This window comes from Ranitomeya imitator, chromosome 1 (genome assembly GCF_032444005.1).
Source record: "Ranitomeya imitator isolate aRanImi1 chromosome 1, aRanImi1.pri, whole genome shotgun sequence".
Classification (NCBI taxonomy): domain Eukaryota; kingdom Metazoa; phylum Chordata; class Amphibia; order Anura; family Dendrobatidae; genus Ranitomeya; species Ranitomeya imitator.
In genome coordinates this window covers 557,826,801-557,853,537 of record NC_091282.1, presented here as the reverse complement: position 1 = coordinate 557,853,537, position 26,737 = coordinate 557,826,801, and the positions used below count along the sequence as shown (strand labels likewise).

Here is a 26,737-nt window from a genome sequence, read left to right as displayed (position 1 = left end):
AAATTGACAAGAAACTGATAATTTCCTACAACGGTGTGTACTACTCCCTTCAGAGGAGAGCACAAACAGGCTCTAACCAGAGTAGAAAGAAGTGTGAGGCCCCGCTGCACAACTGAGCAACAAGACAAATACATTAAGAGTCTGTAGTTTAAGAAATCGACGCCTCACAGGTCCTCAACTGGCAGCTTCATTAAATAGTACACTCAAAACGCCAGTGTCAACGTCTACAGTGAAGAGGCGACTCCGGGATGCTGGCCTTCAGTGCAGAGTGGCAAAGAAAAAGCCATATCTGAGACTGGCTAATAAAAGGAAAAGTTTAATATGAGCAAAATAACACAGACATTGGACAGAGGAAGATTGGAAAAAAGTGTTCTGGACAGATGAATCCAAGTTTGAGGTGTTTGGATCGCACAGAAGAACATTTGTGAGATGCAAAACAACTGAAAAGATGTTGGAAGAGTGCCTGAAGCCATCTGTCAAGCATGGTGGAGGTAATGTGAGTCTGGGGTTGCTTTGGTGCTGGTAAAGTGGGAGATCTGTACAAGGTAAAAGGGATATTGAATAAGGAAGGCTATCACTCCATTTTGCAACATCATGTCATACCCTGTGGACAGTGCTTGATTGGAGCCAGTTTCATCCTACAGCAGGACAATGACCCAAAGCACACCTCCAAATTATGCAAGAAATATTTAGGGAAGAAGCAGGCAGTTGGTATTCTATCTGTAATGGAGTGACCAGCGCAGTCACCAGATCTCAATTGAGCTGTTGTGGGAGCAGCTTGATCGTATGGTACACAAAAAGTGCCCATCAAAGCTAACCAACTTGTGGGAGGGGCTTCTGGAAGCATGGGGTGAAATTTCTCCAGATTACCTCAGAAAATTAACTGCTAGAATGCCAAAGGTCTGCAATGCTGTAATTGCTGCAAGGGAGCATTCTTTGACGAAAGCAAAGTTTGAAGGAGAAAATTATTATTTCAAATATCTTTGGGAAATGGCTTTCTTCTTGCCACTCTTCCATAAAGAACAGATTTGTGAGGTGTACGACTGATTGTAGTCCTATGACTATCCACCTCAGTAGATCTCTGCCGTTCATCCAGAGTGATCATGGGCCTCTTGGCTGCATCAGTCTTCTCCTTGTTTGAGATGAAAGTTTAGAGGGACGGTCGGGTCTTGGTAGATTTGCAATGGTATGATAGTCCTTCCATTTCAATATGATAACTTGCACAATGCTCCTTGGGATGTTTAAAGTTTTGGAAATCATTTTGTATCCAAATCTGGTTTAAACTTCTCCACAACAGTATCACGGACCTGCCTGTTGTGTTCCTTGGTCTTCATGATGCTCTCTGTGCTTCAAACAGAACCCTGCACAGAGCAGGTGCATGTTTACGGAGACTTGATTACACACAGGTGGATTATATTTATCATCACTAGGCATTTAGGACAACACTGGATCATTCAGAGATCCACAATGAACTTCTGGAGTGAGTTTGCTGCACTGAAAGTAAAGGGGCCAAATAATATTGCACTCCTCACTTTTCAGTTTTTGAATTTCCACAAAAATTTTAAATAAGCAATACATTTCTTCAACTTCACAATTGTGTTCCACTTGTTGTTGATTCTTCACCAAAAATTTACATTTGGTATCTTTAGGTTTGAAGCATGAAATGTGGGAAAAGGTTGAAAAGTTCCAGGGGGGAGAATACTTTCGCCAAGGCACTGTATATATATATATACACATATAAGCATAGATATATGCAGTCGGACAAATATACACACACAGGCCTTACACATACTTACAAACACAGACACTCTTACACACACAGGTAAACACAAACGCGTAACATACACACAGAACCATATATGCATATTTTCCATGCAGCCAGTGGAGCTCAACTAACAGTGGAGAGTCCAGAGCCCCGCCTCAGCGGGGAGCAGGAACAGGAAGTCAGGATGAGTCAGTATTTCCTTTGCTTTGCAGTGCAGCTCTAGGAAACCATCACCGAGGGACTCTAGAGTCCTGCCTCTCAAGATACCTGCAGCCTCCACAGCTCAGTGTTTGCAGCTGTGGAAGGCCTGTCCTGTCACTGCATGAAGATGAGTGACTTGGGTGGCCATAAGACCTCCGAGAGCTTTGGCTCCTGTGAAGCCACCCAAATCACTTATATCATTCAGGCCCTTAAGGGTATGTGCACACGCTGCGAATTTGACGCTGCGGATCTGTAGCAGTTTTCCATGAGTTTACAGTACCATGTAAACCTATGGAAAACCAAATCCGCAGTGCACATCAATTCTTTGTGCGGATTCCGCAGCGGTTTACACCTGCTCCTCAATAGGAATCGGCAGGTGTAAAACCGCAGGTGGAATCCACACAAAAACCGCGGAAAAACAGCAGTAATTCTGCACTGCGGTTTTTCTGCGGATTTACCAAAATCAGGGCGGAAAAATCCGCACGCCATTCCGCAACGTGCGCACATACCCTATACCGCACAAGACCAATAGAGGGACCAGCCCAGGGAACAAATGTACCTGGACCAGAGTCAGACAGTGACCGAACCTGCACACAGTTAGAGTATGTAAAAGATTTAAAGGGCTGGTGGCCTATTCTGCAGTTTATTACTGCAGCACAGCGGGCATTTGCCAAACTTACAAGATTGCCATGCAAGGGAATGCAGTTGCTGTTGGAAAACTCTCAGAAATAAAGCAGTTTCAAAGAAACAGAATTAAACATGCATATTAGATAGATTTCAGAGGACTGTCAATTTTATGTTATATGGACAAGTTGAAAAAACAATGGTGCAATAGTTTATTATCCAGGTGACTAGGATATTGGGGTACAAGGATTGCTCACCTGGTCAAGCTGTAAAACCACAACATACAATGTGCTTGATATGGCTGCTGCAGACCCGCATGACTGTCCATGATACAATAGCAAGGAAAATCTTACTTACCGGTAAGGCTAGGTTCATATCGCGTTAGGGCGATCCGTTTAACGGATCCGTTTCTAAGCGGCATTAACGCTATGTAACGGATTTGTTAAAGCACCCATACACTTAAATTAGCATAACGCATCCTGACGCATGTCAAAATCGGCACAGCTGACATGTGGCCGCAATAGCAGCAGGTGGAATCGTGATCCACCCAACCGCCATTAGCTAGTTTAATGCCACTGACAGGGGCGTTTAACAAGCGCATCCGGCTGGAAATGTGATTGGGGGTCATCGGTACATTGGCATAAAAACCAGAGATCTCCGGTAGACCTGTGAGTGCCACCCTGAGGTCAGTGTTCATAGCAATGCAGTAATTCTGCTACATAGGATCGATCTGAGCATCGCTCCTATGTAGCAGAGCCGATCAGGCTATGCCAGCTTCTAGCCTCCCATGGACGCTATTGAAGCATGGCAAAAGTAAAAACAAAATGTTTTAAATAATATGAAAAAAATAAAAAAATATAAAAGCTCAAATCACCCCCCTTTCGCCCCATTCAAAATAAAACAATAAAAAAAAAATCAAACAAACACATATCTGGCATCACTGCTTTCAGAATTGCCAGATCTATCAATAAAACAAAAGGATTAACCTTTTCTCGTAGCGAGAAAAAAATTCCAAAGGCCAGAATTACGTTTTTTTGGTCGCTGTGACATTGCATTAAAATGCAATAACGGGTGATCAAAAGAACATATCTACAACAAAATGGTCGGAATGCAAAAAATAAGCCTAACCCGACCCGAGATCCCGAAAAATGGAGATTCTACAGGTCTCAGAAAATTGTGCAATTTTTTTTTTTTTTTTTAGCAAAGTTTGGAATTTTTTTTCACCACTTACATAAAAAATAACCTAGACATGTTTGGTGTCTATGAATTTGTAATGACCTGGAAAATCATAACCAGTTTTAGCATTTAGTGAACCTGGCAAAAAAGCCAAACAAAAAACAAGTGTGGGATTGCACTTTTTTTGCAACTTCACCCCACTTGGAATTTTTTTCCCATTTTCTAGTACACAACATGGTAAAACCATTGGTGTCGTTCAAAAGTTCTGCAAAAAATAAGCCCTCACATGGCCATATTGACGGAAAAATAAAAAAAAGTTATGGCTCTGGGAAGGAGGGGAGCGAAGAACGAAAACGCAAAACCGAAAAAAGCTTCGGGGGTTAATGATACTAAATTAAACCATACTCATGTCAATGCCCATTCCATTGAATCCCTTGTCTCCTGTAATAAACAAAATTAAAAAACAATATCCCTTACCTGTCCGAGGTTCTGTCCCACGCTGTAATCCATGTCTGGGGGATAAACAGTTTTCAACCTGGACGGTGCAAAGATGCGACCGTCCAGGCTGATAACCACTGATGAATGAGTTGTTGTGAGCGCAGCATTGACTAGCAACCTGACTACTGCTGGTCACTGAGGCTGCATACCCAGCCGGGCAAATGAACTGCAGCGACATCGGTGCGATCACCTCTCGCACAGTAGGAAGACTCCCGGTGTAGAGGAGAGTTCACTGCAGTTTATCGGCACTGTGAGACTTTTTCTCACTGTGCTACCGGTGATCTCATTGGTCACTGATGCTCCGCTTACAGCAGCTCTTTCATCAGTGGTTCTCAGCCTGGAAGGTCGCAGCTTGGCACTGTCCAGGTTGAAAACTGTTTATTACCCCAGACATGGATTACAGCGTGGGACAGAATGACGGACAGGTTAGGGATATTGTAGGTTTTTTATCCTTGTTTTATTAAAGGAGAAGAGGGATTCAATGGAATATTGAATATTTCAAATAAAATACTTTATTCTGATGTTTTGGGTTTTTTACCACACAACTATAGGATTAATAATGGATAGAAGTCTTATAAAGGCCTCTCCATTACTATGCCGTAGGCTTGATGTCACCTGACAAAACAAAGGTGACATCAACCCCTCAAATATGAACCCCACTTGCCACCGCAACAGGGCAAATGGGAAGAGCTGGGCAAAGTGCCAGAATTAGCGCATCTAATAGTATCTAAAAATCTAATAACTTTCTGGGCGGCTGTGGGCTGCTATTTTTAGGCTGGGGAAGGGGGCAATATCCATGGCCCTTTACCAGCCTGAGAATACCAGCCCCCAGCTTACGCTATGCTGGTTGTCAAAATGTCTATTTACATAATTTTAAAAAAAATCAGAGAAGGGACCCCCTCTATTCTTAATAACCAGCCTTGCAGAAGCGGACAGCTGAGGGTTGCAACCCACAGCTGTGAGTTTTGCCTGGCTGATTATCAAAAATACAGGGGAACTCACACCGTTTATTTATTTACAGCGCAAGCGTCGGCTAATGAATACTCCCGCTCAGCCGCTCCTGCTCTCACTGTTGTTAGCAGCAGCAGTCCCATCAGTCGACACAAATGACTGGAGGTAAACATTATACCTCGCTTAACAGCGTGGGAACCGCAGTTGTCTTAGCAGGGATAATTTTACTGCCGATCAGAAGCGGTGTTTGCCGCGCTGGACAAGCACCCGATGTTCGTGGGGCCTAACCCGAACAGTAATACGGACTTCCCGGTGATGTACGTGTCAGTGCTCAGTGTCCGTGCCCGAACAGTAGGTATTTGGTATGGACGCCGAACTTTACTATTCGGGTTCGCCCATCTCTACTCAGGACAAACCAGAAATTCATTCACTGGCTCCCAATTTCCCAGCGTATCCAGTTTAAACTACTAACACTGACCTACAAAGCCATCCATAGCCTTTCTCCTCTGGATATTTCAGAACTCATCTCCCAATATCTTCCCTCATGTAATCTCCGGTCCTCCCAAGACCTCCTTCTCTCCTCTCCACTTATTCGCTCCTCACCCAATCACCTCCAAGACTTCTCCTGAATATCCCCATCCTCTGGAATTCTGTGCCACAACACGTCCGATTATCCACCACATTTGGATCCTTCAGACAGAACCTGAAAACCCATCTCTTCAAAAAAAAAGATTACAACCTGCAATGACCGCGCGGCCACCTTAACACCATCAGCGCTACTGCAACCCTGACCTACTGACTCCTCCCCCATAATCCTGTAGAATGTAAGCCTGCAAGGGCAGGGTCCTCTTCCCTCTGTACCAGTCTGTCATTGTTAGTTTTGTTGACTGTAAGTGATATTTGTATTTTGCTGTAACCCCTTCTCATGTACAGCACCATGGAATTAAAGGGCCACTGTCACCCCCCTGCAGCCGTTATAAACTAAAAGAGCCACCTTGTGCAGCAGTAATGCTGCATTCTAACAAGGTGGCTCTTTTAGTTTTGTGTTCAGGTATTACTAAAATAAAGCAGCTTGAAACTTTGCAAAAATACCTGTCTTTGTCCACGGAGGCGGGTCTGAAGCCTCCTCTGTGAAGCGCCCAACTGCCGTCACTCATCTCTTCTGGGACGATGGTCGCCGCCCCCTCCGCGCTGTTTTCTTTTCAAATCCGGCGCTGTGTAAATATTTGTGGGGCAGGCGCAGTAAGCTCTGGCCGTCTGACGTCCCAGCCAGGCTTGCAGACTGCGCCTGTGCGGGCAGTGCGGCCACCCATCTCGGTAATCCCTGCCCCGCACTGTGTTATGCATTATGCACAGTGCGGGGCTGGGATTCCTGGGCATGCGCACTGCGTGTGTCAGCCACTCACCCAGGTCCCCCCGCTGACATACGCAGTGCGCTTGCCCAGGAATCCCAGCCCCGCACTGTGCATAATGCATAACACAGTGCGGGGCAGGGATTACAGAGATGGGTGGCCGCACTGCCCGCACAGGCGCAGTCTGCAAGCCTGCCCCACAAATATTTACACAGCGCCGGCGCCGGATTTGAAAAGAAAAGAGCGCGGAGAGGGCGGCGACTATCGCCCCAGAAGAGATGAGTGACGGCAGTTGGGCACTTCACAGAGGAGGCTTCAGACCCGCCTCCGTGGACAAAGACAGGTATTTTTGCAAAGTTTCAAACTGCTTTATTTTAGTAATACCTGAACACAAAACTAAAAGAGCCACATTGTTAGAATGCAGCATTACTGCTGCACAAGGTGGCTCTTTTAGTTTATAACGGCTGCAGGGAGGTGACAGTGGCCCTTTAATGGTGCTATATAAACAAATAATAAGAATAATAAAAATGAAAGACTAAACTCATGTGTAGGGAAATACTATTTATTTAAACCCACACATGGGTTCAGTCCTGCACTGGTGGTTTGTCTGAGGAAAAAGTCTGTTATATTCTGTAATGTGTCGATACAGAATAGCAAATTTGATTTTAACCCCTTCATGACCTTGGGATTTTTCATTTTTCCGTGTTCGTTTTTCACTCCCCTCCTTCCCAGAGCCATAACTTTTTTATTTTTCCGTCAATTTGGCCGTGTGAGGGCTTATTTTTTGCGGGACGAGTTGTACTTTTGAACGACATCATTGGTTTTAGCATGTCGTGTACTAGAAAACGGGAAAAAAATTCCAAGTGCGGTGAAATTGCAAAAAAAGTGCAATCCCACACTTGTTTTTTGTTTGGCTTTTTTGCTAGGTTCACTAAATGCTAAAACTGACCTGCCATTATGATTCTCCAGGTCAGTACGAGTTCATAGACACCTAACATGACTAGGTTATTTTTTATCTAAGTGGTGAAAAAAAATTCCAAACTTTGCTTTAAAAAATAAAAAAAAAAATTGCGCCATATTCCGATACCCGTAGCGTCTCCACTTTTCGTGATCTGGGGTCGGTTGAGGGCTTATTTTTTGCGTGCCGAGATGACGTTTTTAATAATAGCATTTCGGTCCAGATACGTTCTTTTGATCGCCCGTTATTGCATTTTAATGCAATGTCGCGGCGACCAAAAAAACGTAATTCTGGCGTTTTTAATTTTTTTCCCGCTACGCTGTTTAGCGATCAGGTTAATGCTTGTTTTTAGTTGATAGATCGGGCGATTCTGAGCGCGGCGATACCAAATATGTGTAGATTTTATATTTTTTTTATTGATTTATTTTGATTGGGGCGAAAGGGGGGTGATTTAAACTTTTATATTTTTTTTATTTTTTTAACATTTTTTTCAGCTTTTTTTTTTACTTTTGCCATGCTTCAATAGCCTCCATGGGAGGCTAGAAGCAGGCACAGCACGATCGCCTCTGCTACATAGCAGCGATCTGCTGATCGCTGCTATGTAGCAGAAATGGAGGTGTGCTGTGAGCGCCGACCACAGGGTGGCGCTCACAGCCACCGGCGATCAGTAACCACAGAGGTCTCAAGGACCTCTATGGTTACAATGGAGACGCATCGCCGACCCCCGATCATGTGACGGGGTCGGCGATGACGTCATTTCCGGCCGCCCGGCCGGAAGCGGTAGTTAAATGCCGCTGTCTGCGTTTGACAGCAGCATTTAACTAGTTAATAGGTGCGGGCAGATCGCGATTCTGCCCGCGCCTATTACGGGCACATGTCAGCTGTTCAAAACAGCTGACATGTCCCGGCTTTGATGCGGGCTCACCGCCGGAGCCCGCATCAAAGCAGGGGATCTGACCTCGGACGTACTATCCCGTCCGAGGTCAGATAGGGGTTAACCAACCAGGGGACAAGATTGCTGCATACCTGCCTGGGATGGATGCTGAGTGCTGAACATAAAGACCTGTGTGATGTCATGAAGTGGGCGGGCTGGAGCGTCACATGGCAGCACAGAGCCCTCCCTCTTGTCGTCATCACAGGTCCTTCAGACTCCCCACTAGAATCTGAAGACACAAAAGAGAATAGTAAAACCAAAAACACTCAGTTTGAAAAAATGTTGCAGTAATCCACAAGTGCTAGTAAAAGATGTAAAAAACAGGGTATTTGGTTGATACGTTTTTTGCAAAAAATGTATACTAAGCTGCTCTACCAATCTTCACGGTATACCCTTATCAGAGCAGTCCTAACTAATGTATGCAATCCCTATCTGATGTATTTAAAAACCTGATCATCTGTATATAACCTGTGTGAACAGGGTTCAGAGAGGAAAAATCCATGTGTGCATACAGGGTAGAACAGCTTTTGTGCAGATAGCCCAAGAGGAGTGGTGGAACTCCCCAGTCTTGTAGACACAAGAGAACAATTATGGAAACAGGAACACATGGGCTACTTGCACAGTGAACAAGTCTGTATGATCATGTTCACACACCACCAAGAAACCTGAAGACACAAAAGAGAATAGTAAAACCAAAAACACTCGGTTTGAAAAAAATGTTGCAGTAATCCGCAAGTGCTAGTAAAAGATGTAAAAAACAGGGTATTTGGTTGATACGTTTTTTGCAAAAAATGTATACTAAGCTGTCCCCACTAGAATCTGCTGGCTTCCTCAAGACCTTTGCTGTGGAGAGGCAACAAGAGGGAGGGCTCCGTGTGTGCGGTCATGGGATGCTCCAGCTTTTTACCTCACCACAGTGTGGCTGGCTGGCTGGCACAATTAAAAGGTTAGTCTTTACAATACACAATAAAGCACTCTGCCACTCCTGTGGTGAACTATGATTCCCAGCATGCCATAGGATCTGCAGGACATGCTGGGAGTTATAGTTCTCCCAATGGGATCTTAAAGCAGCACTCCAGTGTTATTTTTCAGTTCAGGAGTGGTGCTTTAAATATAAGCCCTGTGCCCTCATTCTTAGGCTATGTGCACACGTAGGAAAAGAGGTGCAGAATTTTATGCACAAAATCCACATCTCCTGGCAGAATCCACAGCGGCGGATTTGCCGCGGTTTTTATGCGGATTTTGTGTGTTTTTTATGCGGAATTGATGTGGATTTTCTGCGGTTTTCGCCACTGCGGATTTTTAACATGGAGGGGTGCAGAAACGCTGCAGATCCGCACAAAAGAAGTGACATGCACTTCTTTGAAATCCGCAGCAATTCCGCACTGATTTTTCCGCACCATCTGCACAGCTATTTTTTAACCCCCATTGATTTACATTGTACTGTACATCACAGTGCGGATCTGCAGTGTTTCTGCGCAGAAAAATCCGCTGCGGATCCGCATCGTGTGCACATAGCCTTATACTCACCCTCCAGCGTCTTCATAGAATACTTTACAGACACCACAGTGGTCCCGCAGCACCATCTTCTACCCGCAGCTTCCAATATAATAACATACTATTACCGTATATACTCGAGTATAAGCCGAACCGAGTATAAGCCGACCCCCCTAATTTTGCCACAAAAAACTGGGAAAACTTATTTACTCGAGTATAAGCCTAGGGTAGGAAATGCAGCAGCTACTGGTAAATTTCAAAAATAAAAATAGATGCTCCATACCGTTCATTATTGCCCCATAGATGCTCCATATACAACTGTGCTATATAGAATGCTCTGCACCGTTCATTATGGCCCCATAGATGCTCCTTATAAAGCTGTGCCCCATATATATTGCTCTGCACCGTTGATTATGGCCCCATAGATGCTCCTTATAAAGCTGTGCCCCATATATATTGCTCTGCACCGTTGATTATGACCCCATAGATGCTCCTTATAAAGCTGTGCCCCATATATATTGCTCTGCACCATTGATTATGGCCCCATAGATGCTCCTTATAAAGCTGTGCCCCATATATATATATATATGCTCTGCACCTTTGATTATGGCCCTATAGATGCTCCTTATAAAGCTGTGCCCCATATATATATGCTCTGCACCGTTGATTATGGCCCCATAGATGCTCCATATATAATGCTGTGCCATATATAATGCTGCTGCTGCTGCTGCAATAAAAAAAAAAAATCACATACTCACCTCTCTTGCTCAGGACCCCCGGCGCTTTCAATATTTACCTGCTCATCGTGCGGCTCCGTCTCCAGCACTGACGCTCAGCAGAGGGCGCGCACTGACTACGTCACCGCGCCCTCTAACCTGAACGTCACTGCTAGAGGACGCTGCAGACGGATCCGCCCCGGAGCGAGGAGCAGGTAAATATAGCGCAGCGCTGCGCTCCCCGTATACTTACCTGCTCCTGGCGCGGTCCCTGCAGTCCCGGCTTCCCCGGCGCTGCAGCTTCTTCCTGTAATTGAGCGGTCACAGTTACCGATCATTTACAGCAATGAATATGCGGCTCCTCCCCTATGGGAGGTGGAGCCGCCTATTCATTTCTGTAATGAGCGGTGCCATGTGACCACTCAGTACAGGAAGAATCTGCAGCGCCGGGGAAGCCAGGGACTGCAGGGACCGCGCCGCAGCAGGTAAGTATAACTACACAGCCCCCGCTCCCCCTCCCCTGCCGACCCCTGGGTATCTGACTCGAGTATAAGCCGAGAGAGGTACTTTCAGCCCAAAAAAATGGGCTGAAAATTTCGGCTTATACTCGAGTATATACGGTATATATAATAACACCACATATAATGGTATGTTATTCAATTTTACCACTTTTTTTTTGCTTCAAATATTTTTTTTTCCTATTTTCCACCTCTAAAACCTGGGTGCGTCTTATAGTCCAGTGCATCTTATAGTCCGAAAAATACGGTATCTATGCCAGTACCACTGATATGTAGTGAATAAACCTAATAGGGCGTTTATAGATCCATATTAAATTACCGTATATACTCGAGTATAAGCCGACCCGAGTATAAGCCGACCCCCCTAATTTTGCCACAAAAAACTGGGAAAACCTATTGACTCGAGTATAAGCCTAGGGTGGAAATGCAGCATTTACCGGTGAATTTCAAAAATAAAAATAGATCATTATTTCCCCATAGCTGTGCCATATAGTGCTCTGCACCGTTCATTATTTCCCCATAGCTGTGCCATATAGTGCTCTGCACCGTTCATACTGCCCCATATCTGTGCCCCATATAGTGCTCTGCACCGTTCATACTGTCCCATATCTGTGCCATATAGTGCTGTACACCGTTCATACTGCCCCATATCTGTGCCATATAGTGCTGTGCACCGTTCATACTGTCCCATATCTGTGCCCCATATAGTGCTTTGCACCGTTCATACTGCCCCATATCTGTGCCCCATATAGTGCTCTGCACCGTTAATACTGTCCCATATCTGTGCCCCATATAGTGCTGTGCACCGTTCATACTGTCCCATATCTGTGCCCCATATAGTGCTCTGCACCGTTCACTGTCCCATATCTGTGCCCCATATATGCTCTGCACCGTTCATACTGTCCCATATCTGTGCCCCATATAGTGCTCTGCACCGTTCATACTGTCCCATATAGTGCTCTGCACCGTTCATACTGTCCCAAATCTGTGCCCCATATATGCTCTGCACCGTACATACTGTCCCATATCTGTGCCCCATATAGTGCTGTGCACCGTTCATACTGTCCCATATCTGTGCCCCATATAGCACTCTGCACCGTTCATACTGCCCCATATCTGTGCCATATAGTGCTGTGCACCGTTCATACTGTCCCATATCTGTGCCCCATATAGTGCTCTGCACCGTTCATACTGTCCCATATCTGTGCCCCATATAGTGCTCTGCACCGTTCATACTGTCCCATATCTGTGCCCCATATAGTGCTCTGCACCGTTCATACTGTCCCATATCTGTGCCCCATATAGTGCTCTGCACCGTTCATACTGTCCCATATCTGTGCCCCATATAGTGCTCTGCACCGTTCATACTGTCCCATATCTGTGCCCCATATAGTGCTCAGCACCGTTCATACTGTCCCATATCTGTGCCCCATATAGTGCTCTGCACCGTTCATACTGTCCCATATCTGTGCCCCATATAGTGCTCTGCACCGTTCATACTGTCCCATATCTGTGCCCCATATATGCTCTGCACCGTTCATACTGTCCCATATCTGTGCCCCATATAGTGCTCTGCACCGTTCATACTGTCCCATATCTGTGCCCCATATAGTGCTCTGCACCGTTCATACTGTCCCATATCTGTGCCCCATATATGCTCTGCACCGTTCATACTGTCCCATATCTGTGCCCCATATAGTGCTCTGCACCGTTCATACTGTCCCATATATGCTCTGCACCGTTCATACTGTCCCATATCTGTGCCCCATATAGTGCTGTGCACCGTTCATACTGTCCCATATCTGTGCCCCATATAGTGCTCTGCACCGTTCATACTGTCCCATATCTGTGCCCCATATAGTGCTCTGCACCGTTCATACTGTCCCATATCTGTGCCCCATATAGTGCTCAGCACCGTTCATACTGTCCCATATCTGTGCCCCATATAGTGCTCTGCACCGTTCATACTGTCCCATCTGTGCCCCATATAGTGCTCTGCACCGTTCATACTGTCCCATATCTGTGCCCCATATAGTGCTCTGCACCGTTCATACTGTCCCATATCTGTGCCCCATATAGTGCTCTGCACCGTTCATACTGTCCCATATCTGTGCCCCATATAGTGCTCAGCACCGTTCATACTGTCCCATATCTGTGCCCCATATAGTGCTCTGCACCGTTCATACTGTCCCATAGCTGTGCCCCATATATGCTCTGCACCGTTCATACTGTCCCATATCTGTGCCCCATATATGCTCTGCACCGTTCATACTGTCCCATATCTGTGCCCCATATAGTGCTCTGCACCGTTCATACTGTCCCATATCTGTGCCCCATATAGTGCTCTGCACCGTTCATACTGTCCCATATCTGTGCCCCATATAGTGCTCTGCACCGTTCATACTGTCCCATATCTGTGCCCCATATAGTGCTCAGCACCGTTCATACTGTCCCATATCTGTGCCCCATATAGTGCTCTGCACCGTTCATACTGTCCCATAGCTGTGCCCCATATATGCTCTGCACCGTTCATACTGTCCCATATCTGTGCCCCATATAGTGCTCTGCACCGTTCATACTGTCCCATATCTGTGCCCCATATAGTGCTCTGCACCGTTCATACTGTCCCATATCTGTGCCCCATATATGCTCTGCACCGTTCATACTGTCCCATATATGTGCCCCATATAGTGCTGTGCACCGTTCATACTGTCCCATATCTGTGCCCCATATAGTGCTCTGCACCATTCATACTGTCCCATATCTGTGCCCCATATAGTGCTCTGCACCGTTCATACTGTCCCATATCTGTGCCCCATATATGCTCTGCACCGTTCATACTGTCCCATATCTGTGCCCCATATAGTGCTCTGCACCGTTCATACTGTCCCATATCTGTGCCCCATATATGCTCTGCACCGTTCATACTGTCCCATATCTGTGCCCCATATATGCTCTGCACCGTTCATACTGTCCCATATCTGTGCCCCATATAGTGCTCTGCACCGTTCATACTGTCCCATATCTGTGCCCCATATATGCTCTGCACCGTTCATACTGTCCCATATCTGTGCCCCATATAGTGCTCTGCACCGTTCATACTGTCCCATATCTGTGCCCCATATGGTGCTCTGCACCGTTCATACTGTCCCATATCTGTGCCCCATATAGTGCTCTGCACCGTTCATACTGTCCCATATCTGTGCCCCATAGAGTGCTCTGCACCGTTCATACTGTCCCATATCTGTGCCCCATATAGTGCTGTGCACCGTTCATACTGTCCCATATCTGTGCCCCATATAGTGCTCTGCACCATTCATACTGCCCCCATATCTGTGCCCCATATAGTGCTCTGCACCGTTCATACTGTCCCATATCTGTGCCCCATATAGTGCTCTGCACCATTCATACTGCCCCCATATCTGTGCCCCATACAGTGCTCTGCACCGTTCATACTGCCCCATAGATGCTCCACATAAATCTGTGCCGCTGCTGCAATAAAAAAAATAAAAAAAAGCCATACTCACCTCTCTTGATTGCAGCTCCCGGCGTCTCGTTCCGGTGTCCGATCCCGACGTCTCTCTCCGCTCTGACTGATCAGGCAGAGGGCGCCGCGCACACTATATGCGTCATCGCGCCCTCTGACCTGAACAGTCACAGCGCAGAGACGCCGGGAAGATGGAGCGGCGCCGGGAAGATGGAGCGGCGCCGGGAAGATGGAGCGGCGCCCGGCGGCTGGAACGGGGACAGGTGAATATTACATACTTACCTGGTCCCGACGTCCGGCTCCCTCTGCCTGTCACAGCTGGTCTTCATTGCCGCAGCTTCTTCCTCTATCAGCGGTCACCGGCACCGCTGATTAGAGAAATGAATAGGCGGCTCCACCCCTATGGGAGGTGGAGCCGCCTATTCATTTCTCTAATGAGCTGTCCCACGTGAGCGCTGAAGAGGGGAAGAAGCTTCAGCACAGAAGACCGTGGGATGGCAGGGGGAGCGCCAGGATCGCTGGGACTAGGTAAGTATGCCTTAGCGCCCTCACCCCCTCACCCGCCGACCCTGCCACCCACCTTGACTCGAGTATAAGCCGAGAGGGGCACTTTCAGCCCAAAAATTTGGGCTGAAAATCTCGGCTTATACTCGAGTATATACGGTAATACAATGACATGATCTCACCCAATTCAGGTTAACGTTAGGATCTCTGGCAAAGGTTTTCAGACACTCATGTGGAGCTGTGAACATCAAGACGCTGTACAGTCATCCATATCATGAGAAGAAAGTGCCAGTTAAGAATTAACCGCCTCCTGATGTGTTTCATCCCAACCGGGACTCATCAGGGGATATGGCAGCCAGGATGGAGGACTCTGCCATATCAAGCAACAAAGAGCCTCATATGGGGAAGATGTCTTAAAAGGATCAATTTATATAGAGATTTAAATATCTTTGAAACGCGTCGACAATAAACCGCATTCCTTTATACTGGATACTGATTCTTTCTCCGCAGTGTCCATTGGTATTCGTGGCAGCACAGAATTCAACCCCTTGCTATTGTATCGCAATTTTATGTTATAGCAGAGATGTACTGTTATTTCAGGTTCTGAAGTCGACATTTCAACAAGAATATAGAAACTTACTGCCTAAAAACTGTAAAGAAACATTATTTCTACTACCAACCTGAGAGCAGCTATAGCTTCTTCTACTGAACGTGCTTCTATCTCTCCTTCCTCTACCACACGACGATTCACGTTTTCTTCCAGCGGCAGCTCTAGATGTGTCTTCGGGCTTTCAACAACAGCTAGGAAGACAAAATCACATAGTTAAATGCATTGTTTGCATGATTAAGTAGTACACATGACCTGCCATGCTTACCTTTCTGAACATCTTCATTCTGCAGAGTTTCTTCTATCTGTGCTCGTGTCACTTTTGTCGGTGTAGGTTTTGCTTGTTTGCTCTTCAACTTGGAATCCTCTTCTTCTAGCAAGCGATGGCTTTCCTTCTTTCTCTCTAACAGCTCCAGGCGACGTTTTTCCTTTTCTTCCTAACAAAATGGATGACATATGGCATGAAGTTAAGTGTCAAAAACTACTGATGGTTAAGAGCCACATCATGCAGTACTTGGTTTATATTTCATGACAATTTTAAAAATTAGCATTTAAATTCCAGGCAAAATAAAAAGAACAATGGAGGCCCCAGATCAATAAGAATGGTATTTTGTACGCCAGTCTTTGTGAAGGCAGTGCTGGAGTAAGATGCACTAAATTCCACATACCGCTTAATAAATTTCGTGCATCTTAAAACTAATATGCACCTCCCAAAAAAATTTGATCTTTTGCCAACACCGCCAGAGCTCGGGGTGGCACATACACAGTTCAATACACTGAGTCTTGCGATGTCATGACTATATGTGCATACTACGCCACAGGCACTGACAGCGCTGGTTAGAGATCTCAGTAGGGAAAGTAGATCACTTTAACAAGAGTGACCTATCAGCCAGACACAGAAGGCGGTCACCTAGGGGTGAACATAGGAAGTGAGGGCAGGAGAGCATTAAGTGCAATGCCCCACCCCGAAGCACTTCCAGCTCATTACATACCGTTTATACCTTGTGGGAATAAAAGGACTAGAAATAGGAAAAACCCAATGTGGCTAAACAAAGAAGTAAGACAGGCAATTAACAGTAAAAAGAAAGCATTTGCACTACTAAAGCAGGATGGCACCATTGAAGCTCTAAAAAACTATAGGGAGAAAAATACTTTATCTAAAAAACTAATTAAAGCTGCCAAAAAGGAAACAGAGAAGCACATTGCTAAGGAGAGTAAAACTAATCCCAAACTGTTCTTCAACTATATCAATAGTAAAAGAATAAAAACTGAAAATGTAGGCCCCTTAAAAAATAGTGAGGAAAGAATGGTTGTAGATGACGAGGAAAAAGCTAACATATTAAACACCTTCTTCTCCACGGTATTCACGGTGGAAAATCAAATGCTAGGTGAAATCCCAAGAAACAATGAAAACCCTATATTAAGAGTCACCAATCTAACCCAAGAAGAGGTGCGAAACCGGCTAAATAAGATTAAAATAGATAAATCTCCGGGTCCGGATGGCATACACCCACGAGTACTAAGAGAACTAAGTAATGTAATAGATAAACCATTATTTCTTATTTTTAGTGACTCTATAGCGACAGGGTCTGTTCCGCAGGACTGGCGCATAGCAAATGTGGTGCCAATATTCAAAAAGGGCTCTAAAAGTGAACCTGGAAATTATAGGCCAGTAAGTCTAACCTCTATTGTTGGTAAAATATTTGAAGGGTTTCTGAGGGATGTTATTCTGGATTATCTCAATGAGAATAACTGTTTAACTCCATATCAGCATGGGTTTATGAGAAATCGCTCCTGTCAAACCAATCTAATCAGTTTTTATGAAGAGGTAAGCTATAGACTGGACCACGGTGAGTCATTGGACGTGGTATATCTCGATTTTTCCAAAGCGTTTGATACCGTGCCGCACAAGAGGTTGGTACACAAAATGAGAATGCTTGGTCTGGGGGAAAATGTGTGTAAATGGGTTAGTAACTGGCTTAGTGATAGAAAGCAGAGGGTGGTTATAAATGGTATAGTCTCTAACTGGGTCGCTGTGACCAGTGGGGTACCGCAGGGGTCAGTATTGGGACCTGTTCTCTTCAACATATTCATTAATGATCTGGTAGAAGGTTTACACAGTAAAATATCGATATTTGCAGATGATACAAAACTATGTAAAGCAGTTAATACAAGAGAAGATAGTATTCTGCTACAGATGGATCTGGATAAGTTGGAAACTTGGGCTGAAAGGTGGCAGATGAGGTTTAACAATGATAAATGTAAGGTTATACACATGGGAAGAGGGAATCAATATCACCATTACACACTGAACGGGAAACCACTGGGTAAATCTGACAGGGAGAAGGACTTGGGGATCCTAGTTAATGATAAACTTACCTGGAGCAGCCAGTGCCAGGCAGCAGCTGCCAAGGCAAACAGGATCATGGGGTGCATTAAAAGAGGTCTGGATACACATGATGAGAGCATTATACTGCCTCTGTACAAATCCCTAGTTAGACCGCACATGGAGTACTGTGTCCAGTTTTGGGCACCGGTGCTCAGGAAGGATATAATGGAACTAGAGAGAGTACAAAGGAGGGCAACAAAATTAATAAAGGGGATGGGAGAACTACAATACCCAGATAGATTAGCGAAATTAGGATTATTTAGTCTAGAAAAAAGACGACTGAGGGGCGATCTAATAACCATGTATAAGTATATAAGGGGACAATACAAATATCTCGCTGAGGATCTGTTTATACCAAGGAAGGTGACGGGCACAAGGGGGCATTCTTTGCGTCTGGAGGAGAGAAGGTTTTTCCACCAACATAGAAGAGGATTCTTTACTGTTAGGGCAGTGAGAATCTGGAATTGCTTGCCTGAGGAGGTGGTGATGGCGAACTCAGTCGAGGGGTTCAAGAGAGGCCTGGATGTCTTCCTGGAGCAGAACAATATTGTATCATACAATTATTAGGTTCTGTAGAAGGACGTAGATCTGGGGATTTATTATGATGGAATATAGGCTGAACTGGATGGACAAATGTCTTTTTTCGGCCTTACTAACTATGTTACTATGTTACATACAATTTGGAGGCTGGATTTCTGAGAAACTGCTAAACGGATTTCTGCAATCAAGGTCGATTTAATCAGCAAGGGGGCCCCTGTACATGCGTGCCAAAATCCTCATATTCCCTTTAGTCAACCTTTTCGACTTCTTATAAGTGAAGTGGTTTTGGACTGTTATTACTAACTAGCCCGATTCTACTGGCCCGATTCTAACGCATCAGGTATTCTAGAATATGCATGTCCTCGTAGTATATTGCACAGCCACGTAGTATATTGCCCAGCCACGTAGTATATTGCCCAGTCACGTAGTATATTGCCCAGTCACGTAGTATATTGCCCAGTCACGTAGTATATTGCCCAGTCACGTAGTATATTGCACAGCCCACGTAGTATATTGCCCAGTCACGTAGTATATTGCCCAGTCACGTAGTATATTGCCCAGCCACGTAGTATATTGCACAGCCACGTAGTATATTGCACAGCCACGTAGTATATTGCCCAGCCACGTAGTATATTGCCCAGCCACGTAGTATATTGCCCAGTCACGTAGTATATTGCCCAGTCACGTAGTATATTGCCCAGCCACGTAGTATATTGCCCAGTCACGTAGTATATTGCCCAGTCACGTAGTATATTGCCCAGTGACGTAGTATATTGCCCAGTGACGTAGTATATTGCCCAGTGACGTAGCATATTGCCCAGCCACGTAGTATATTGCCCAGTGACGTAGTATATTGCCCAGTGACGTAGTATATTGCCCAGTGACGTAGTATATTGCCCAGTGACGTAGTATATTGCCCAGTCACGTAGTATATTGCCCAGTCACGTAGTATATTGGCCAGTTACATAGTATATTGCCCAGTGACGTAGTATAATGCCCAGTGACGTAGTATATTGCCCAGCCACGTAGTATATTGCCCAGTCACGTAGTATATTGCCCAGTGACGTAGTATATTGCCCAGTCACGTAGTATATTGCCCAGTCACGTAGTATATTGCCCAGTGACGTAGTATATTGCCCAACCACGTAGTATATTGCCCAGCCACGTAGTATATTGCCCAGTGACGTAGTATACAGCACAGAGCCACGTAGTATATTGCACAGCGACGTAGTATACAGCACAGAGCCACGTAGTATATTGCCCAGTGATGTAGTATACAGCACAGAGCCACGTAGTATATTGCACAGCGACGTAGTATATTGGCCAGTCACGTAGCATATTGCCCAGCTACGTAGTATATTGCCCAGCCACGTATGTCACAGGTTAAAAAATAAACATATACTCAGCTTCCGAGGGAGTCCTTGTAGTCATGTCGCCTGTGTGCGGTGCACTCGGCAGCTTCCGGTCCCAGGGTTGGTAGCGCAGGACCCGTGATGACGTGGTCACATGACCGTGACGTCATGGCAGGTCCTTCTCGCACAGGCGCGCAGGACCTGTGATGAGGTCGCGGTCACATGACCGTGACGTCATGGCAGGTCCTTGTCGCATACCATCCTTGCCACCAGAACCTGCCGCTTGCATTGAGCAGTTACCGGAGCGTCGCGAGGAGCGGGAAAGGCAGCGGAAGGTGAGTATATAATGATTTGTTTATTATCATTTTTAATATTAGATCCTTTTACGATTGACGCTGCATAAGCAGCATCAATAGTAAAAACTTGGTCACACAGGGTTAATAGCGGCGGTAACGGAGTGCGTTACCCACGGCATAACGCGGTCCGTTACCGCTGGCATTAACCCTGTGTGAGCGGTGACTGCGGGGAGTATGGAGCGGGCGCCGGGCACTGACTGCAGGGGAGTAGGGAAGGACTAATCGGACTGTGGCCGTCGCTGATTGGTCGCGGCAGCCATAACAGGCAGCTGGCAAGACCAATCAGCGACTTGGATTCCATGACAGACAGAGGCCACGACCAATGAATATCCGTGACAGAAAGAAGGACAGACAGAAGGACAGACAGAAAGACGGAAGTGGCCCTTAGACAATTATATAGTAGACGTTTATACTTAAAAACACTTACCGTAGTATGGGAGATATTTACTAAGCTAAATGCACCCTGCTACACATTTATTATGCGTTTTAAACACTTTTTGTGCACCATGACAAGCAGCTGTGACCCTGTGGGAAATAGGGGTAGCTTCACACACAAGAGGGATATGGCTTGGGATCTGACACTGTGTGACAAAATTTGTGCTTATATTTTAACAAAGTAAGCCAGCCAATAGTGGTGTAAACTTAAATAAAGTTTAAATTCTCAGTGTCATAAATTTGACTTTTTTGTTTATTAAATTAGTGAATTATCTCCCCACAGTTCAAGTCATATCATTGACCACCACAACATGGCACAATACATGGGACCTATATACAATAAAAGAAGGAAAATTGTCATGTAGTTTTCCTTCATGAAAAAAGTTTACATGATCATATGATGTGTAAAACAAAATGTAATGTAACATATTAGGTTATGTGCAGATGATCAGTCAATGCGGCGGGTTGGACGCTGTGTACTTGTGCAGCGTCAAACATGCAGCATCCAGATGTTATAGCATAGTGGATGGGATGTCGGAGTCAGACAAGCGGTGCGTCTTTATAAACCTCATGTTAATTTGTCTTGCGCAGACGCTAGTTGTACAATATATTGGAAGCGGTGAATCCACACGGCTCAGTTAACACATGCGGATTCACCTGTGTTCAATAGATAGCATAACTTTGGATGCAGCGAACATGCGCTGGGTCCAAAGCACTGCCTGTTCCGGATCATCTGCCAATAACCTAAAAATGACAGTGGAACCAGATGCATTATATAAGGAAAATGTAAATAACCTTGAGTGATATATATTTATAGTAGCATTAACGATTGTTAGTAAAATGCAGAGGAGGAAAAGAAGTGCAGGCAAAGCAGTTTTAGCAAGGCCAGATGTTTATTCTCAGGGAATCAGAAAGGCCAAGGACGATTCAAGGAGGAGATACAACTGGAAGCAAGTTGTGAGGTTTGCCATCAGAGCGATAAGATATTCAATGTAACAACTGTTTCTAATCATTATACTATGAATAGGAAAAGTAGAAACACATACAGCAGCAAACACGACAGGGTGAACACGGTAAATCGTCCCCATCACTTTCATTATCTATTTGTGTAGATTTCTTTACTTCCAAGTAGGCCGGGAATATCTTACCATCTATTTTCATTTCATAATTTCAAGTTGTACGGTAGACAAGTAAAGTATACAGCTATTTTTAAGAACAAGCCTGGAAATAAGCAATATAATTTGACCCATCCAAGTCAGAAGTGTTTATGGAAAATGGCAACCTATAGTTGGATTTTCCTAAACCATGACAGCACCGTACGGAGAGAGAGTATGCACCTCCCAGGAACCCTACAGAATAAATAGTGGGGGCCTCTCCAAGCGCCTCAGTGTGGTTACAAAGCATAAGAGGGAGTTGCGCCGTTAGAAACACCAAAAAAACATACTTGGAACTAAGTGCCATATAAATACCCCTTCTATCCCATCTTTTTTCACAAAGTGAGTAAGGGGAAGACCTTCCACCACCAGATAAAATAAGGTGCTGTGCGAAGCTGTCATGGTTTGGGAAAATCCAACTACCAGTAAGTAATTCTCTTTTCCCTACACCCTGACAGCACTGTACAGAGACTGTGAGCATGGTGGAGAATTTTGGAAGCGTATTCTTCAATTTGGGTTTGTTTTGTTAAATAGAAGAAATTCCTAGGGAGGAACCACTGCAGAAAGAACCTTTATTCCAAAGGAAAGATTAGAGGTCTAACCTGTAGTGTTTAAAGATAGTAGCTCTCTCTGCCCAAGAGGTAGCCATGGTAGCCATCTTATAGAATGAGCCTCAATCTCCAGAGAAAGATTCTAACCTGATGTGAGTAAAGATTATGACTATTCTAACCCACCTAGCTATGGTGGATTTTGTAGCCCCCTTAGCTTTGTTGGGACCATGAAACAATACAAACATTGGCAAGGACTTACCCCAGGGACACGTGTCTTAAAGGAATTTAAGCAGGCACCTCAAGATAGCAAAAGAAATGAAAAACTAATTCCCCCTGAGAGTATAGATACTCACAGAAAGACAGCAGAGCTATTTCCTGCAATCTATGAAAACTGGAAATGTTTTTGTGATCACCCCGTCTTCCAGGAAGGTTGTGAAAGGTGCATTAATGGAGATAGCCTGTAACTCACCCACCCGACTAGCTTAGGTTAGGGCCCACAAAAGAACTGTTTTCAGGGTGAGTACCCTAACTATGGCAGATAAAACTGGCTAAAAGGGATCCCGCATAAGGGCATTTAATACTAGATTCAAGCCCCAGGGAGCTACTTGAAGGCCCCTCGCTGATCTCAACGGAAAAGAAGCTTTGATAAAATTATGCACCCACAGGTGGCCAGCTATTTTTTGGTCAAACAGAGCTTCTAAGGCAGCGACATGAACTTTTAGTGTACTGGTTGAAAGGCCCTTCTCTAGACCCTTTTGAAATAACCAATACCTCTCTAAGGGGAACCTGCTGTTGCATTGCTAGACTACAGTACAGAGCAAAAGTTTGGACACACCTCATTTAAAGATTTTTCTGTATTTTCATGACTATGAAAATTGTACATTCACACTGAAGGCATCAAAACTATGAATTAACACATGTGGAATTATATACTTAACAAAAAAGTGTGAAACTACTGAAATTATGTCTTATATTCTAGGTTCTTCAAAGTAGCCACCTTTTGCTTTGATGACTGCTTTGCACACTCTTGGCATTCTCTTGATGAGCTTCAAGAGGTAGTCACCGGAAATGGTTTTCACTTCACAGGTGTGCCCTGACAGGTTTAATAAGTGGGATTTCTTGCTTTATAAATGGGGTTGGGACGATCAGTTGTGTTGAGCAGAAGTTTGGTGGATTGGTGGAGTCACCTCTGCTTCTGAGGATAAGTTTATCCGTGTCACCAGCCTCAGAAATCGCAGGTTAACAGCAGCTCAGATTAGAGACCAGGTCAATGCCACACAGAGTTCTACCAGAAGACACATCTCTACAACAACTGTTAAGAGGAGACTTTGTGCAGCAGGCCTTCATGGTAAAATAGCTGCTAGGAAACCACTGCTAAGGACAGGCAACAAGCAGAAGAGACTTGTTTGGGCTAAAGAACACAAGGAATGGAAATTAGACCAGTGGAAATCTGTGCTTTGGTTTGATAAGTCCAAATTTGAGATCTTTGGTTCCAACCACCATGTCTTTGTGCGACGCAGATAAGGTGAAAGGATAGACTCTACATGCCTGGTTCCCACCGTGAAGCATGGAGGAGGAGGTGTGGGGGTGCTTTGCTGGTGAAACTGTTGGGGATTTATTCAAAATTGAAGGCATACTGAACCAGCATGGCTACCACAGAATCTTGCAGCGGCATGCTATTCAATCCGGTTTGCGCTTAGTTGGACCAACATTTATTTTTCAACAGGACAATGACCCCAAACACACCTCCAGGCTGTGTAAGGGCTATTTGACCAAGAAGGAGAGTGATAGGGTGCTACGTCAGATGACCTGGCCTCCACAGTCACCAGACCTGAACCGAATCGAGATGGTTTGGGGTGAGCTGGACTGCAGAGTGAAGGCAAAAGGGCCAACAAGTCCTAGGCACCTCTGGGAACTCCTTCAAGAATGTTGGAAGACCATTTCCGGTGACTACCTCTTGAAGCTGATCAAGAGAATGCCAAGAGTGTGCAAAGCAGTCATCAAAGCAAAAGGACCCTACTTTGAAGAACCTAGAATATAAGACATAATTTCAGTTGTTTCACACTTTTTGTTAAGTATATAATTCCACATGTGTTAATCTATAGTTTTGATGCCTTCAGTGTCTTCACACTGAAGGCATCAAAACTGTCATGTGTGTCATGAAAATACAGAAAATACAGAAAAATCTTTAAATGAGAATTGCTTATATAAAAAAAACTTTGTCAAAGTCATTCATATTTTTTTGAACCCCTTCGCGCCACAGCCCATTTTCGTTTTTGCGTTTGTTTTTTGCTCCCCTTCTTCTCAGAGCCATAACTTTTTATTTTTTCGTTAATATGGCCATGTGAGGGCTTGTTTTTTGCAGGACAAGTTGTACTTTTGAACGACACCATTGGTTTCACTATATCGTGTACTCAAAAACGGGAAAAAAATTCCAAGTGCGGTGAAATTGCAAAAAATGCAAATTCCAGGGTTTTTTTTAATTTTTTTTTACCATGTTCACCAAATGCTAAAACTGACCTGCCATTATGATTCTCCAAGTCATTACGAGTTGATAGACACCAAACATGTCTAGGTTCTTTTTTTTATCTAAGTGGTGAAAAAAATTTTCAAACTTTGCCAAAAAAAAAAAAAATTCCGCCAGTTCCTGAGATCCGTAGCGTCTCCACTTTTCGTGATCTCGGGTTGGGTAAGGGCATAGTTTTTGCGTGCTGAGCTGACGTTTCTATTATACCATTTCGGTGCAGATACGATCATTTGATCGCCCGTTATTGCATTTTAATGCAATGTCTTTGCAACCAAAAAAATGTAGTTCAGCCATTTAGTGATCAGGTTAACCTTTTTTTATTGATAGATCGGGCGATTCTGAACGCAGCGATACCAAATATGTGTATGTTGGTTTTTTTATTGTTTTATTTTGAATGGGGTAAAAGGGAGGCAATTTAAATATATATATATATATATATATATATATATTTACATTTCTAAACATTTTTTTTTACTTTTGGCATGCTTCAATAGTCTCCGAAGCTGCCAGAACCCCATCGGCTCTGCTACATATAGGCGATGATCAGATCGCCTCTATGTAGCAGAATACCTCACTTGCTTTAAGCGCCAACCACTGGGCGGCACTCACAACAAGCCAGAAGTGACAACCATAGAGGTCTCCAGGGGACCTCTGGTTGTCATGCCAACCCACGGGTGACCCGCGATCACGTGACGGGGGTCACCGGTGGACAGATTTCTGGCCCAATGGCTGGAAGTGCGGGTTAAATGCTGCTGTCAGTTTGACAGCGGCATTTAACAGGTTAATAGTCGCTGGTAGATTGTGATTCCACCCATGGGTGTTCCGGGTACATGTCAGCTGTTCAAAACAGCTGACCTGTCCTGGGAAAGATGAGGGCTCACCGCCGGAGCAGACATCAAAGGGATAGAAGCGACATGCACAGTACTAGAACGGCTAGAAGGGGTTAAAATAAGACAAATGTATAATTATGGATGGATGTTAAATTTGGTAAATTGTTAAAACACATAACTCCTCAATAACTACTGGCTAATTCCATGCCGAAATGTTGAGGCAATGTTGCATCTCAAACTATGTCCCGTTTTGCACAAAGCTGTACCACTGGCACAAACTATGCCAAAATTCCGATGTTTAGCTTGGAAAATCTCCACACACGCACTTTGTTTACTAGGCAGACACTGAATGGCAGTTCCCTATAGCTCCAGTAGTGTCTCCAGCAAGTCACACTGCTCAGGGAATTTCACCGAATACTACAACACAAGTGCTGGTAAGACATATTGCATAAGCCTCCTGATCAGAGACCTATTAAATGATTTGATTAAAACTAAAACCATAAAAATAATATCTGCATTTTGTAACTGCCTTTGTATGAAATAAATATACTAAAGGGTTATAACAATGCGATCTTACAATAATATACACATATATATTCGTATTCAATATAACCATTTTATAAATCTGCCCCGTTTTGCACATATAACCCATAAGGACCCTGAGGCTATGTGCACACGTAGGAAATGTGGTGCAGAATTTTCTGCACTAAATCTGCATCTGCAGATTTGATGCAGTTTCTGTGCAGTTTCTGCGCAGTTTCTATGCAGTACAATGTAAATCAATGTGAAAAGAAAAAAGCTGTGCACATGGTGCA

General features: G+C 44.6%; 1 protein-coding gene across 3 annotated transcripts in view; it reads right to left on the bottom strand.

The window, feature by feature from the left end:
• Positions 1–26,737, bottom strand: part of CCDC124 (coiled-coil domain containing 124) — an 86,492-nt gene that overhangs the window by 12,122 nt on the left and 47,633 nt on the right. For all 3 annotated transcript variants that reach the window (XM_069767769.1, XM_069767770.1, XM_069767771.1), the window contains exons 3-4: positions 16,057–16,225; positions 15,862–15,982 (exon numbers count right to left, since the gene is read on the bottom strand). In XM_069767769.1, coding sequence (XP_069623870.1) covers positions 15,862–15,982; positions 16,057–16,225 — 290 coding nt within the window. The remainder of the gene's footprint in view (positions 1–15,861; positions 15,983–16,056; positions 16,226–26,737) is intronic.